The following is a 17,662-nucleotide window of genomic DNA, read 5'->3' on the forward strand; positions in this document are numbered from 1 at the left end:
GAGGGAAGGTATTTATACCTTCCATTATAGAGGGTGATGCATTGGAAAAGTGGAGCATAGATATTAAGGTTGTTGAGCCTTCAAGCAGCTTACTAACTGCAAGGAATTTGGGTGATTCATGTATCGATTCTAAAGAATTGTAAATCTTTTTGCCAGAGTGCAGGACACAATAAATGGATGTGTTGTTACAACCTTCCAGTCAGAAGAGTTGCAGGGTGATTATTTCATTAACTTAATACAGGCAAGTGAACTGGAGAGTGAGAAGGATGTATCATGGGGAGCCATTATGGATTGAACACAGCAAGAGGAAGTAAAAAGTATTCAAAAAGAAGTTCTGGTTAAAAAGAAGTCATATGCAGATATTGTTAGAAAAGAAGGTGACAGAGGAAAGGCAGAATGAATGAGTTATAGTTGTTTCTAAAAAGAGATTCACAGTTAGAATCAGCAGTAAAGAAGAAAAGGAGATTGACAGGTATAAGGTAAGTTAAAAACTACTGTTTAAGCAAAGATACTTCTTACAGGGGAAAAAGGGAGGAAATTGCTCCTTATTTAAGTAAATTAGTCAAGGAGGATAATAGTATAACAAGAGAAATGGAAGCTAAAGAAGGAAAGATGCATAAGCAGCAGGAAGAAATAATAGAGATTATAATGGAATATATCAGAGACATATTTAAAGAAAATGAAATCGTAAAGAAAAAGATGTATTAAGTGAAATAGTTTTCAGAATTAGACAATGAAGATTTTGAAAAAGTTGTAACTGTAGAACAGTTAAATAGAATACCAAGTATGGTGAATGTAAATTCAGCTGCAGGGCAGAATGGGATAGAATATCAGGTGTATAAAAATATGACAGTGTTAATACTTTGACACTATCGAATGAGTGGTTAAACGAATGATTTAAATACTCAGAATTATGTAGTAGCATTGTTGAATTTATGTAGAAAAAAATGAAGCAAAAAAATTCTAAATTGGAAACACAGTTTTCAGTAACACAGAGTATAAGATTTTTAATGAAACCTTTACAGAAAGAATGGATATAAAGCTACATAGAGTTGTAGGAGGTGCAATATACAGTGTTAAAGGTAGATGTTGTCAAGAGTTGTTAATTTTGATTAGAGAATTGGTGGATGATATTTAAAAAAAAGAAGATATTAAAATAATGATAGGAGAATTAAATAAAGCATTTGATGCTATTCACCAATGTATTTTACGGGAAATATTTCAGAATTATAGTAGTAGTAGTAAAATAAAGATCTGTATTTCTACATATAATTGCAATAAAATTTCTGGTAAATGGATGGTTAAGTATAGCAATACAAATAAAGAGAGGGATTAGACAGGGCTGTCTCCTTAGTACTATTTTAGTTATGTTAGTAATTAATTTAATAGTAAGCGATGTGAATTATAACACAAAGACAGCAGGACATACTATGAAGGATGGTATAGGTATTCCGATTATATTAGCTTATGCTGATGATACTGTGTTATGTACTAAGGATATGAAAAGTAGGGAAGCAGTATTCGTTTATTTGATTGAAAATTTAAAGGCTGTAGGGAAAAGACTAAAGGACTGGGATGTAGCTGTATAATAAGAGGTTTTGAATTTAATCAGATTACAGAATGTTACTAGGTAAATATTTGGTACTCAGGATGTTATACAGTTCAGTGGGGGAAATATTGCATAAAATAAAGAATATTTGTATCTTTCAGATTATCTTTTAGGAAAAAAGTATATTTGATAGACTCTGTTTTGTTAGGAAAACTAGCCTATGTGGCAGGAATATTTAATTTACCTTATGTTTTTGAGAAAGAGATAATCAGCATAATATTTGTCTTTATATTGGGTTCAGAATTCAACCCTGTTAAGAGAGGAGTAATATATATAATAGTAAAGAAGACGGTGGCTCAGGATTGATAAATCCTGTAGTATTTGCAGCATCATTGCACTTATATAAAGTACACAAGTAGCTGAAAAAAAAGCAAGACAAATTATTACCAAAAATAATGTATGAGAAATTTGAAAAGGAATGGAACTTGTTAAAAAGTTTTAAAAGAGAAAAAAGTATGTAAATGAAGAATTTAAAGTGTATCAGGAGAAAATTATATTATGGAAATAAAAGTAGAAGAGTTAGAGAATGAAAGAAGGATGTGGTACATAAATATAATGTGTAAATAGTATGTGCACCTCTTAAAGAACTTAAGTAATGAATTGATTAAAGCATTAAAAGAGAGAAAAAAGATGTAAAGAAATGGTAGAATGTCACAATTTTTATGTAGGTTATCTATAAAAAAATTGCCTGTTAAGTTAAATATGCCAGACTAGAAGAAATGTGAAAGAATTTGTAACTGTTGTGGGGAAGATGAAACTGTTAAACATGTTTTTTTTTATAGTGTCAGAGTTTTATAAAATTATGGAAGAAATTAGGGGACAGAAATTCATTTGAGGACATAAAAAGAGTAGAAGATGTATGTATGAATAATATTGAATATGTGTTTTTTTTAAATAAACTTTATGTAGAAAAACTGATACCCTGGGATTCATTAATGCCTATACTGTATACACTGAGTGTACACTCTTCTGAGTGAACAGACTACAAAAACATAACTCACTTTCTTCTTCCTAATTTTAGTTTTCCTACCGATTTTCTTGTAGCTTTAAATAGTAAGGGGTATTCAAAAATGTTACCACAAAGTGTAGGCTACATGTACACTTAGTATACGCTCTGAGTGACTGGAAACCACAAAAAAGTGGTAGGGATGTTCTTGAATACAGACCTTATACACTTAGTGTAGGTGTTATTGAATCTGGCCCATAGAAAATGTATTGTATTATGGGTGTTACAAATCAAAGAGAATCAGAAATTATGTATAATGGCAAATGGAATTTGGCTATTATTTTAGAGAAAATAAGATTTTGGTTGTGGAAAAAAGATTGGGGTCAGGGAACAAATAAATGAAACTTTTGTTGTATCTTTCGGCTTTTCCTGGTTAGGGGTTGCCACAGCGGAACTCCAGTCAGCTAATGAGTGGCAGTAGATTTTTACGTACCGAGTTGCCAGCTCTGACGCACAACCTTCAACAAAGGTACGCCCACTTATGCATGTCTCCACACAGAAGATGCTTTAGCTGAGAATCAAACAGGACAACATCTTACTGTGAGGCGACAACGCTACCGCAGCACCACCACCGCAGTAACAAATAAATGAAACTGAATGAGAATAATTAAAGTAAAATATGATGTGATGTTGTCCTATCTCGTCTTCATTCTTAGCAGGTTGGGGTCAGAACCGATCCTCAGTTATGACTTGGCCTTATACACAGCTCGAGGTCTTCCACTAGCTCGTGGCTAAAACCCTATCCCATGATGCACTATGAGAGTTCCCCAGATCTCGTTTGCTGCTAAACAAGTTCAGGTGCTCTTCATATTGGCTCTGGCTAAGTATCTTTTTCTGCCTTATATTTAAAAATTGTTAGACTATTTTCAATCGTTTTATTCCAGCTAATTGTCATTAAGTAAATTACTGTATCTGTGTTCCGCTCCTTTTCTGCTGTTGGTCGTCATTTATTCCATTAGGCCTTTCTTTCCCTATCCTGGCTTTAAATTTAGAAAGCCCGTTTTAGTTAGAGGGTTTTCTTTCCTGTAAAAATAGGCTAGTTCGTTTAAGTTAGAGAACTGCCATAGCCCGTTTAAATTAGAGGGCTTTTCCCTTTTTTCCTTGTCCTTTCCTCTCTATATACTCAGGGCTGTCTTAAGTCAGTGAGCTGCCTCTGCCCCTTTTAGTTAGAGAGCCGTGTGTTTTGGCTGATTGCTGTTGTTAAAAAAAAAATAAAAGTGTTGTTTAAAATTAGTAGTAGTAGTGTTTCTGTATACTTTCAATTTTTCTCTAGAGTTGATAGTTGTTTTTCTGTTGTAGTTACTGCTAGTCATGTCTTCTAAGGAACTAAACCCTCTGGGTTTAAGAAATGTGTAAAGTGCACCCAAAAAATGTCCATAACTGATGGACAATACCATTTGTGTCTACTGCCTCAGAGCTCAGGAGTTCTGTGATATCTGTCACTCCTTCAGTCACAGGGTATTATTCGAGAGAAAGAATAAGCTCATCCTAAGAGGCTTGCTGAAGACCCCTTTTGCAGAAGTAATCGAAGAAGGTCAGAGTCCTTCAAAGTCCAGTCAATCCCCTGCTTCAAAAATTGGACAAGTCAGGGGAAAGGTCCTCTTCATCGAGCGCTCAGTCAGAGCCTTCAAAAAGTTGTCTAAAGTTTCTTCTTTGGACTTGAAGGTTGTTGGGCCCAAGAAGTCTTCTACCTCAGCTCCTTTTTTGTCAGTGCCATTGGAGTTTCATGTGCGGAGCTGGTCCCCTGAATGGGAACTGGTATCTCCCACTTTAAGATCTCCTTTACTGCAGTCTTTTAGATCTCCTGCTCCCTCCACTTGATCCTCCAAGAGCTTGTCCAAAGATGATGTGGATCCCATGGTGCAGAGGTATTTGAGTTCACTGTCACTCACCAAACTCTTGTCGGATCTAACCCAGAGGGGCTTTGGAACCAACAAAACCTGCCCTGTTATCGTTGATTCATCCTCTAATCCGATCTCGGACCTCAGAGCCAGAATGTCCAGAACTGATTGTAGTGGAATTGTTGGAGCTGAGACCTGACTACCGCTCCAAACCCCTCGGTTCCATCTGAACTCGAGGAGTTTAGGAGCCGATGATCTCCAGTTGGGTCCAGGGAAGACAACTGGATCAGATGGTTGTCGGATCCAAACTTGCCTCTCAGGGCATCAGATCAGGTGAGCTCAGCTCCTACCTCAGCATCGGAGCCAACCGCCTTGGTTCTGGGGATTCTCTCTGGTTCTCCAGAGCCCGGAATCTCCTCGGACCAGGGGCGAGGGCTTTCGAGGTAATGAGGAGAGTGCTGTCTCCACAGACAGGTCCACTCTCGGGTCGGGACATTCTTCCCCCAAAGGCACCAGTGTCTGTCTCGGTATTACTGCATCCACAGAGACGCAGAGACCCAAGACCTAAGTGATGCCCCATTGGGTGACCCCCCTCTCTTCTGAAACCACTACAGAATACCCCTCTGAAGAAGTCCCTCGAAAGAGACTATGTGAGACTATGTGATAGGAAGCATCAAGACTCCACAGAGGAGTCCATCACTTCAAATACAGACCTTGATGTTTTGGAAGGGTCCCCACAGTGGCCCTCTGAGGATGTCTCCTTTGCAGACATCCTGGAAATACTAAAACAGAGAGGTGGCTGGAAGCCCATCAACCCTTCTGAGGAGGAGTGTGTATACCTGAAGGCTTTTGGATCTCACCCTTCTGCCACTTGGGTGTTTCGGCCCTTCGACGAGACTCAGTGGAATCTGTTCCTCGGAGGCCAAACAAATTCATCACCTCACCTTCAGACAAGGAATTTCTTACCAAGGGTGTCCCAGTAGATGCTATAGTGGTGGTGGTAGCCACCCAAAAAGGGCTTTCAGAGACGTCCTCTTCTGTCCATCAACCGAACAAAGAGTCTCGTACAATGGACAGATATGAAAAGTGCAGCTTCTCTTCAACAACTTTTGCGCTGAGATCAGTGAATAATCTAACTCACTTTACTAGGCTTCAGAGTGATCTCCTGAAAGAGCTAGGAGATTCCCTCCAAGGTTCAGTAGCTGAAGGGGTATCAGACAAGGTTCCCTGTCAGCTCTCCACATTAAATTCAGGGCCAACTCCTCCATGAGGCTCATTTCTTATGCAGCGGATAGAGCAAGCAGGGCAGCTGGTTCAGGAATTTCCCTAAGGAGACATTTCCTGGATGCACTTATGGGACTTTTCGGAACCCTTTAAATCTTTTTTTGTGAACACCCCTTTTGATGCCTCATCCTTGTTCGGTCCAAAAGTCAAAGATACACTAACCAGGTGTGAACAAGAAGGAAAGACTCTCTCTGCCATTGGAGTCCGTTTTTCCCTACCTACCAGACCTTACCCAAAGGGTCAGAAAGGACGAAAAATGTGGTTTCGAAAATCCCAGAGAGCTTTCCAGAACACGTGATGATTCTTCTCCCAGGGGAAGAGGTGGAAGTACTAATGGAAGACGCTGACCACATGGCAGAGGGGGTCTGCAAAACCAAGGCAACAGGGAATCCTGAAAGGAGGCCCACCTGTCCATCTCTGGAGGCGGTCGGGGGCCACTTATCTTTGTACCCAAATGCCTGGCTAACAATAGCAAAAGACAAGTGGGTACAAAGTATCATATCCAGAGGTTACTCCATACCCTTTTCCTTCCCCATCCCAAGCACTCCACCCAGTCAAAGGGATCAGGCAACTCTAGAAATACAAAAATTGCTAGACAAAAGAGTCATCCAAGCAGTCCCCACAGACCAAATAGGATCTGGAACTTACTCAAGGTTCTTTTTAGTTCCAAAGAAAACAGGGGACTTGGAGACCCCATCCTGGATGTCAGCAAGTTGAACAAATCAGTGAGAAAGTCAAAGTTCTGGATGGTAGCACTGCAGTCAATACTCGCTTTCCTGGGACGAGACAATTGGATGTGTTCTATAGACCTCCAGGATGCATACTACCATATAAAAATGGACAGGCGATCCAGGAGTCATTTGCACTTTCAGCCGGGAGCCGGTCATTACCAGTTCCAAGCTCTGCCCTATGGCCTAACTACAGCGCCCAGAGTGTTCACCAAGTGTGTGGCAGTAGTAGCATCTTAATTGAGATGCCTAGGATTCCGAGTGTTTCCGTGACTCCTAACCGTTACCACCGAGCATCTACTATCCAAAGCGAGAGACACGACTTCTCTGCTCTCATCCAGGAATCACAATAAACTATGAAAAATCTACCTTGTTGCCATCTCAGTGTATCATTTTTATAGGAGCAGATCTAGATATGACAAATGTGATGAAAAAACTTCTCCCCCGAAAGGGTTCAAGTCCTACACCCTGAAGTCCAAACCCTTGTTTCCAAGAGAAAAGTACAAGCAAGAACAATCCTTAAAGTATTGGGAACCATGGCAGCTGCAGTAACCCTGATTCCATTAGCACGTCTGCACATGAGAATACTAGAATAGCTACTATTCACTCAGTGGTCCATGCAGGAACTACCCATGTCCTACCAAATTTTGATAACAGAATCCTGCAGGAAAGACCTTCGTTGGTGGCTTTACTGCACTCATGTAACTTTAGGTCATCCCTTTCTTCCTCCCCAGCCTTTAGCCACAGTGACCAGAGATGCTTCCCAGGTAGGGTGGGGGTCATTATCTGGGAAGGACAGTTCAAGGCATTTGGCCGGACCATGAGGCCTATTTGCACATCAGTGTCCTAGAGGTGAGAGCAGTGCTTTTAGCTTTGCAAGCATTCCAGGACTCTCTTCCACTAGGAACTATTGCAGTACAAATTGACAACATGTCAATTGTATGGTACATAAACAAACAAGGAGGAACCAGATCTTACCCCCTTTGTCAGGAGGCTGTCAGAGTATGGCACTGGGCAACTTCCTCCCAGTGCTTTCTGATAGCAACACACATCCCGGGAAAATCCAGCGTAATTGCAGACAAACTTAGCAGAATGATTCTGATGCCTCACGAGTGGTCCATAAAACAGGAAGTGGCAGAAGAGATTTTCCGCAAATGGGGCCAGCCTTGCTGTGACCTTTTTGCCACATCCATGAATGCCAAATGCAGCAGCTACTTTGCCCTGATCCCCCCCCCCCAGGTGGAGTCACCAAGGCATGCACTTGTTCACGATTGGCTGTTTTCTCCTGTATGCCTTTCCTTTGATACCAAAAGTTCTTCAAGAAAGACAGTCACTTGGGAAGGAACTTAATACTTGTTGCCCCATACTGGCCTTGTCAAATCTGGTTCCCCTTCCTGTGGCCTCATCTCCAGGAGGAGCCGTGAACTGTGTACCCAGTTCCGGACCTCCTGACTCATACATCAGGGATAATCCACCCCTCAATTCAACCCCTCAAACTGACAGCTTGGCTGCTCTGATTCCAGTCATAGCCAGGCTCCCTAACATTTCTATGTCAGTAAAGCATATTTTGATCTCGTCCCATAAAGCTTCAACAAGAAGTTTATATAGAAGTAAATGGAAAAGGTTCACTTCATGGGCCTTGAATAATGACATTGATCCCTTCTGTGCCCCAATAGCTTCTATTCTTGAATTCCTAGCAAAACTGTTTAATGAAGGGGCAGCTGCAGCTACTATTTCGGTCCAGCTGGCTGCCATATCTAATTTCCATTTGGGAGAATCTGACCCTAATGTGATGTCCCACAGACTTTGCAAAGCCTTTCTTTTAAGGTACTCTTTTATTAAGACTACCTATTAAGGTCCTTCCACTGCCATAGGATTTAAATTTTGTTTTATCATGTTTGGTCCTTCTCTATTTCGAGCCTGCATCATCCTGCAACCTCAAGTATCTTACTTGGAAAATGATTCTCCTGATAGCTATTACTTCTGCAATAAGTGTTTCAAAACTGCAAGGGTTGTCCATAAAGCCCCTACATGCTTTTTTCACAAGGATAGAGTATCCTTATGAACAAACTCATCCTTTTTACCCAAAGTATGTTCCGAATTTAACTTGAATCAGTCCATAGAACTACCTGTTTTCTTCCCAAACCATGGCAACAAGGCAGAATATATGCTGCACCAACTGGATGTACATAGACAATTACGTTTCTACTTACAAAGGACAAAAGAGTTTCAGAAAATCCAACCAATTATCTGTATAATTTTCAGATCAAAAAAGGGTGTTCCTATGTCAAAAGTCACACTTTCAAAGTGGCTATCAGATTGTATTACCGTTACTTAATCTAAAAACAAAGAATTTTCCCATAAAGTAAAAGGTCATTCTACAAGAGGTATTGCAACCTCTTCTGCCTTTTGGGTGAGATTACCTATTGACACCATTTGTGCTGCAGCAACATGGGCAAGGCCTCATACCTTTATCACTCATTACAAAGTTGATTGGGCCTCTTTCATAGTGCATCATGGGATAGGGTTTTAGCCATGAGCTAGTAGAAGACTCAAATTTTGTATAAGGCTGAGAAGGAACCAAACTCAACCTGCTAAGAATGAAGGTGAGATGGACAACACACATGGAACATTATGGTGAGTACATAACTTCTTCTTTGGATTGTGGAACAAAATGATGGCTAATGTATGTAAATTGTAACTATTGTACACAATTTGTGTATGTAAATTGTAAATAAATTTATTTAATAAAGGACCCCTACTCTTTATGATAGGTGCCATGGAATCTTTATACATCCATCTGAGTTGCCACGAACTCTAGCAGCTTGGACCTTGGTTTAATGTCTCATTTAAGGGACAGTGCACTCAAGAATGCAGCATCCCCCTTATACTATTTTGCCATGTCAGAAATCCATCTATGTGTTGTTGGAATAGAACCCACAGCCTTCAGCACTAGCGGCAAGTGTGCTACTTAATGCACCAATGACACTGCTATATTGTTAGTATAAGCAGTCTGGTTGTACAGCTGTTTTGTGTATACAGTTTGCTGTTATCAGGTTAATAAACAGTGTCACTATATACAAAGAAGTTATACAGTAACATTGTTTTTAACATGATGATAATTTGTATGACTGCTAACTAATGCTGAGTACTGTCAGTGCTATCTCTGTGATATATTGTCATGGGTGTCCTCTGTAAAAGGTATTCTGGCTTAGACTGAATAATTGGTTAACAGATGCGATTAAAGATAAGAAGTGCACATCACGGACCCAATACGTACAGGGCTTCTTGATATACTGTGTTGTGCTTAAGGCACAGCACAATACTGATGTCCTTCAAGAATGCAACTGCAGTCATAACATATGGGTTGTCCTGCCTCAGACAGCCTTCGGTCGGCCGAATTCCAGAGTCTGGGTCCGGCGTTGGCTGGTGTCGCCTCCTCTCTGACGTCACAACGGCTGGAGTATAAAGGCATCGGCCGACGCCATCTTCTTCAGTCTTTCTTGCCGCGCGGTGCCCGAAGCAGAAGCAGTTCGCAAGTGCCGGTCGGTCAGCTCCTGTGTTTTCAGTACCGAAGTCATCTAAAAGCTAAGTACCCCGTTGGGGAACATTTATTCTTGCCTCAGCCGATGTCAGAACAAATTGAGAAAGTTAATAATTGTTTGTCTTGTGGTAAACAAATACCTCATAAGGACTTCCATTCTCTCTGCCTTCCTTGCCTGGGCCCAGACCACGACGTCTCGGCCTGTGCTTGCTTTAATAAGCGCACTCTCAGGCGCCGGGCAGAATTCGCCGAGGACTTTTTCGGTGAATCTTTTGCGTATATCATGCCGTCGGATCAACCGACAACCCAATCTGCTAAAAACCGCAAGGACCGGGACCGACATCCTCAGCCCGCGTCCTCTACCGATGCTACTCCTAAATCCTCTGCTAGTGCTCCGGTCCCCTCGGAAGTGGTAAATCAACCAGGCCGACGACACAGCGTTAACACAACCTTCGGTCTCGGAGATCTCTCCGGTGCCGGTTGTTGATTTTCCTCCGGAAACCGAAGTTCTGGATCTACCCTACACCATTCCTGTGGACAAGGTAACGCCTGCACGTGGGGCTGCTAGGCCTCCAGTATCCATGTCCATCAAGGCCTTTGCACGTGCTAAGGCCGCCAGTCAGGCCAAGGCCCATCCTAAACCTGCCCAGGCCCCTTCATCTGATAAGCAGATCATGTCTCTGGCTGCAGATCTTATTTCCCTTATCAGGGGGTCTCAGCCTCATCCGGACAGGGGTTCTCAGCCACCTGCAGAGAAAAGGCCTAGAACTGAGCAGGCGGACGACCTCTCCTCAGATGAAGCCTCTGGGGATTCTGAGCATTCTGATGCCCAAGAAGAACCCTTCCAGGCCTACGAGGACTCTGATGCTGAGGAATCAATTCCCTCTGCCTCCCCTCCAGAGGATTTCTCATTTGGTGAAGTCCTGCATTCCATGAGGGAACATTTTCAATGGCAGGGTCAGGAATTCTCTGACTCCAGGAAAAGGCTTCGTACTTTCCTCAAGCTTCCCCAGCACAGACCTTTGGCTATCCCTCCAGTTATGGATGTTTTGGATGATGTTTTCTCTGACTCCAGTGCCAACCCTGATTCTCTTCCTCCTGCTCCTGTCAAGCCGGACAGATATTATAGGGTCCCTGACACTCACAAGCACCTTTTTAAGGCTCACTCTGTGGATCTAGAAACTATTTCACAGGGCCCCAAGGGAGTGGCTTCCTCCTCTGCCAAAACCCCACTGCCAGCTGACAGAGAAGCAAGGTCCCTGGAGAGATGGGGTAAAAAAGTATATACCTCTACTACCCTAGCCATGAGGTCTCTTAACTGCCTTTTTCACATGTTTCAGTACCAAGATTTTCTCCTGGATGATTTACAGAAAAAGTTAGCCTCTCCTGAGCCTATTGATAAAAAGGCACTGCAGGATCATATTCATAACACTCAGCAAGTTAATAACCATTTTCTGCAGTGTGGTTATGATGCACTGGAAGCTTCATGTAGGGCAGCTATGACTGGGGCTGTGATACGTAGACATGCTTGGTTGAAGGATCAGTCTTTGCCTGACCATGTAAAAGTAAAGTTACTGGATGCACCTTTGGAAAAACAAAAGCTTTTTGGTGCTACTGCACAAGATGTATTGAAATCCATAGAGGAAAAAGCAAAGTCAGTACAGTCAAGGATTTCCTTCAGGTTCAGCCACCCAGATTCAGCAGAAACTGGCCCTCCAAGAATCGGTCCTTCCCCGGCTCTGACAAGTTTCAAAGGGGAAAAAACAGACGTGCCCGAGGTAGAGGGCAATACCGAGGATCTTACAGGGGCCGCCAATGGCAACCTCCAAATCAAAGAAGTGGCGCAGACAGTTCAGCTGCACCACAAGGGCAATCACAATGACTTGACTTTCGTACCGCCTACAGAGGTTCAAAGAGAAGCACCTTTGGGCAGAAAATTAGCCTTATTCTCACAAAACTGGCATATCTTAACCAAGGACAATTGGATTCTGGATTTGATAGACAAAGGTTACAGATTCCACTTCCACACATTACCAATAAAACAAGGCATGCCAAACCTGCCACATCATCAAAGGGCAGAGGCACTCTCTCAAGTTTCCAAGCTATTAAGTATAAAAGCAATAGAAAGGGTTCCTCCTCAGGAGCAAGGCCAGGGATTTTATTCAAGACTGTTCCTTGTTCCAAGAAAAGAAAACAAATGGAGACCCATACTGGACTTGTCAACTCTAAACACTTTCCTCATTGTGCCAAAGTTCAAAATGCTGATGTTGCAGCAACTTCTTCCCATGTTGGGCAAGGGGTCTTGGCTGGTCACTCTGGACCTCAAGGAGGCATACCTGCATGTCCCAATCAGACAAAGCTGCAGAAGATACCTCAGATTTCTTGCAGGGACAGAGCATTATCAATTCTCAGCATTGCCGTTTGGCTTATCTACTGCGCCCAGAGTGTTCACGAAATACCTGGCATCAGTAGTGACACACTGCAGACTGCAGGGGATTCAAATATACCCCTACTTGGATGACTGCCTCATACAAGCAGACAACAAACAAACCTTAAAAGGGAATTTGGACTATGTCATGCATCTACTGCAGGCCTTGGGATACACAGTCAACATTCAGAAGTCAAACTTACTACCATCCCAAAAAATTATATTCCTAGGAGCCAAACTGGACACGGAAAACCAAATGGCCTACCTCACAGAGGAAAAACAGCAGCATTTACCAGAGTACTTCAAAGGCCTAGCAAAGCTTTCCCAGCTGACTGCAAGGAAAATCCTGCAGGCCCTGGGTTTCATGGCATCTTGCATCCTTCTGATACCTTTGGCAAGACTTCATATGAGAAAGCTGCAATGGTATTTAAAAAACTTATGGTCTCAACACAACAACAGCCTAGAGGACATAATCCCACTTATTCCATGTCTGCAGAAGGAATTTCTATGGTGGGCTCAAGCCAGTCAACTAAACGAAGGCATGTCTTTCAACAGACCTCAAGCAGACCAAATGATAACAACAGACGCCTCAGACCATGGATGGGGGGCGCACATGGAGGGCAGATGCATTCAAGGTCTTTGGACGCCAAAGGAAAGACATCTGCACATAAACCAAAAGGAGATGTTGGCAGTGATACATGCCATCGAGACTTTCGAAAAATCACTAAAACAGGGACATTTGCTAATAAGGACAGACAACACCACTGTCATGTGGTACATAAACAAGCAGGGAGGCACTCATTCTTATCCCCTCTGCAGACTAACAATGCTTCTCTGGGAAAAATCCCTGAGCCTGAAGATACATTTACAATCCCAGTTTGTACCAGGCAAGGACAATGTACTGGCGGACAATCTGAGCAGAAATTTCATGGATCCACACGAATGGATGCTGCACCCTCACATTTTCTCTCAACTGGCAAGGACATGGGGAAGACCGGACGTAGATCTTTTTGCTTCCCACTTAAATCATCACCTGGAAAAGTTCCGCACAAGGACTCACCACCCTCTAGCTTGGAAAACGGATGCTCTCTCCTTCAGTCTGAATTCTCTAAAAATGTATGCATTCCCTCCCCTGCCTCTACTGACCAAGGTGATACTGAAGATCAAATCAGAACAACCAACAGGCATCTTGATAGCTCCAGACTGGCCAAGGCAACACTGGTACCCATTGCTATTGACCATAACTCGGACCAAACCATGGCCTCTGACTCTATGGCCCCTGCTCCTAACTCAACACAATTACAGGACTGTACATCAAGACCTGAAAACATTGCATCTGACAGCCTGGAGGCTACCATGACTTCAACACCTAACTCTCTTTCCAAATCTGTTCAAGAGATCTTGCTGGAAGCACGCAGACCTTCCACCAGAAAAACCTATTCAGCCAAGTGGAAGAGATTCAGTATCTGGAATGCCAACAGGGGTCAGGACACAGCATTACTGAGTATACCTCAGATATTAGAATACTTGGCAGAACTATTTCATACTGGACTCTCATACTCCTCAATAAAGATTCATGCCTCAGCAATCTCAGCAAAATACAACTGTGACCCTCCAGTGTTTTCGCATCCTCTGCTAAGACAGTTTCTAAGAGGGATAAAGAATATCAAACCTCCCAGAAAACAGCCAGTACCTGCATGGGACCTCAACTACGTGTTGGAAAAACTAACTCTTCCTCCATTTGAGCCAGCAGCAACCTCAGAAATGCAATTTCTGTCATGGAAGATGGCCTTCTTATTGGCAGTCACCTCTGCAAGAAGAGTTTCGGAGATACAGGCACTCATGGCAGTGCCCCCCTTCCTCGTTTTTCATCAAGACAGAGTCTCTCTAAGAACCAATCCTACATTCATGCCAAAAGTAATTTCCAGGGTGTCTCTAAATCAAGCTATTCATCTACCTACATTCTTCCCCAATCCTCAAAATAAGGGGGAAAAACTACTGCATACTTTGGACATACACAGACAACTACGCTACTACTTGGACAGAACTAAGGCCACCAGAAGGTCTGACCAGCTGTTTGCAGCCTATGCTGCTGGAGTACAAGGAAAAGCAATCTCCAAGCAAACAATTTCAAAATGGATTGGACATTGCATCAGATTTTGCTATTCTTTCCATGGAAAAGGTGTGCCAGCCAATATTAGGCCACATTCCACCAGAGCTATAGCCACTTCCACAGCTTTCCTAAGAGGAGTGGCAACAAAGGACATTTTAGAGGCTGCTACATGGAGCTCCGTGCATACATTTACCAAGCACTACAACCTGCCCTTATACTCCAGATCCCGAGCAGGCTTTGCTTCGGCAGTCCTGCAGGGGATTTTAGCGACACCATCCTTATCATAGTTCCATCCACCCCCAGCTTGGCTATGGTATTCAACCCATATGTTATGACTGCAATTGCATTCTTGAAGGACATAGTACAGTTTTGTACCTACCATAAATGTAGATGTCCGATAGATATGCAACTGCAGTCGGATTTTCCCACCCTCCTACCCCTCTGTATCCTTCTTTTTGGGTCCCTACCCCTTTTCCCTTCAGCTGGGGGTATCTCCTATGGTGTATCTGTTTATTACTGTTGTGCATGTTTGGGATTATTTTTATCCATTTACCAAATTTAGCCTTCCTAAGAGGGCACCTGGCATCTGGGGCAAGAAACACTGAAGAAGATGGCGTCGGCCGATGCCTTTATACTCCAGCCGTTGTGACGTCGGAGAAGAGGCGACACCAGCCGATGCCGGACCCAGACTTTGGAATTCAGCCGACCGAGGGCTGCCTGAGGCAGGACAACTCATATCTTATGACTACAGTTGCATATCTATCAGACATCTACATTTATGGTAGGTACAAAACTGTACTTTCCTCATAATACAGTTTGTAATGATGTGAAGTCAACAAGTAGCTGTTCCTAATTGAAGCAAAATCTATCCGTAAACTACAAATTATACTAATTATGCCTCATTTACTCTTATTTTGGAATAGTACACTCCATACCACAATTTTAGGTCAACTTAGGATTCTGATAAAAATATCCATCTCCAATAAAAAGATAAGGTAATTCTTGCATCTCTCGCCATACTGACAAGCTATCAGAGACTTGCACTTGCAGTGTGGCAAATTTCCCCACTCTAGAAATAAAAGTTCCTCTGACACATCTGTGTTTCAAGATTGAGAATTCTAAACCATTATTTCTTGGCCTCTTTGACTTCTGCCTCCCACAGGAGATGCCTTTATTATAGTGTATGGGATTCTTCCAGGTCATTATCCCATCTTCAGTATCAATATCACCTGTGCTTTGAGTGGATATTTATTTCCCTCCCCAACATCTCCCTGTTGCTGGAAGGCCACTCCACTCAGTTTTGGGTGTACTGTACACACTTTAGTATTGCAAGTTTACAATTCTATAAAGTTGTATAGCTTGTATTATTTTCTTACGGTGTTGCTTCCCTGTGTCCCTTTGGGGTTAGTAGTGAGGGTATGGGGCTGAGCATTACCTCACTATTTTGGCAACATGTACAAACAGGGGGTATTTGCACAGGATGGGAAGCTAGAGAAATTTGGAGAGTTGCTAAGGGAAGGTTTTTAACAGCTGTTACCATGCAGGAGGCCCTCTCAGAGATCAACTAATGTGGTGAGCATACACATCTGTTATATATTATTTAAATGTCGATTATAATGTATCTGTAAAGTTTTGATTGTGATTATTTCTAAATACATTATTATTGCTGTTAGTAACTGTCACATTATTTTGTGTCATAGCTCTGTTACATGAAGCTATGCAACTGTTTCAAATTGATGCAAGTTCAGGGATGTCTTTAAATATTTGCAAGTTGGGAGTTGCCCTTGGCTTGCCACGTGACACCGTAATGAACTACCTTCTTGCACTGGAGACTGCAGATGACCTTTCTCAGCTCAGAGCATTGATTAATTGGTTTATGGACAATATTGGTGACAGTGAAAGACTAAAGCTAAGGATGAGAATGTGTGACAGAAAAAGTAAGTATAAAAAGTTTTCCATCGTCTCACTCTCCTTCCTTTTTACATTAATGTTGCATATCATTTTTTGTTCTTCTATTCAAGCATTTCACAAGACTTCACATATAGAAATTGTGCATATTGGGTAGTTTTCATGGAGTTGATGCATTGCACTTGAATGGCTAAATCAGAATTTGAAGATAATTTGTGGCAGAAAAAGTCACTGTCAAAGTTTCCTTTTCAGCAGTCCATCACCGCCATTGTCAGCAATTCAGTTTGTTGTTCCTTATTCAAGCATTTCATCAGTCTTCGTATGTAAAGTCTATATACGGTATATAATGTTCAAACTCACTGTGGCAGTCTTTTCCCCCTGTTGCAAGGACTCCCTAGTATGGAGTTCATGGTTCTGCCCTTCACCTAATGTTTGTTATAGACTTACTTCGTTGTACAAAAAAATGATTTCATCTAACCTGACTCAGTGGCAGTGAAGGATGGCGATGTTACTGTGATGACAGTGACCAGGGTTTAGTTAACAGCCCAGGCAATGGAAGAGCCAGAAAGAGAGGGAGAGGAGTGAAGGAATAGGATCTGTTTGCCTTTCCCAAGGGAGAGGTAGCAGGCACATGGAGATCACATAAGTAAGTGTGATTTCTCTTATGGAGACTGGAGAGACCATTTCCCATGCTTGAGGGAAAGGGGTGGGACTGCTTGCTGACAATATCCCTTGCAAAGGTGAAGGATGAGTAGTGTGGTCAGACCATTGCATGTTCCCCTGTGGTTCCAAAACTGGGTATACACAAAGATTGTAGGGCGAAAATGAAAACCCTCGAACCACCCTTAATGGATGCCTGAATGATGACCCCTTTTGGTCAACTGGGTTCCTGTTAGAACCACGGACGCTTGAAATTTCAAATGGCATGTGGTCGACACCATATGATCAAAATTTCAAGCGTTCGAAGGTTAAACATAACGGCGCCGTTCGGTGCAGAATGAGAGAATTTCTCTTTTCTGCACTGAATTGTGATCTCTGAGTTGGTATATTTAGGTAGGGGATGTGGGGGCGCAGGGGGGCTTGCCCACCTGCCTGCACCATTAAGGTAAGTTTTTTTGTTTGTTTGTTTTGTTTTATTATATATTCGAACTTTTAAACTTCGATCATATGTTGTCGAACATTTGGGATTCGAAGTTTAGAA

General features: G+C 42.3%; 1 protein-coding gene across 5 annotated transcripts in view; it reads left to right on the forward strand.

The window, feature by feature from the left end:
- The window catches only part of LOC122803500, a 601,463-nt gene that overhangs the window by 555,700 nt on the left and 28,101 nt on the right, over nucleotides 1-17,662 (forward strand). For 4 of the 5 annotated variants that reach the window (XM_044073138.1, XM_044073137.1, XM_044073139.1 and 1 more), the window contains one exon: nucleotides 16,254-16,490. The exons of the other annotated variant lie outside the window; for it this stretch is intronic. In XM_044073138.1, coding sequence (XP_043929073.1) covers nucleotides 16,254-16,490 — 237 coding nt within the window. The remainder of the gene's footprint in view (nucleotides 1-16,253; nucleotides 16,491-17,662) is intronic. 5 annotated transcript variants of the gene reach the window in all.

This window comes from Protopterus annectens, chromosome 5.part1 (genome assembly GCF_019279795.1).
Source record: "Protopterus annectens isolate FY-2018-M chromosome 5.part1, PAN1.0, whole genome shotgun sequence".
Taxonomy (NCBI): Eukaryota; Metazoa; Chordata; order Ceratodontiformes; family Protopteridae; genus Protopterus; species Protopterus annectens.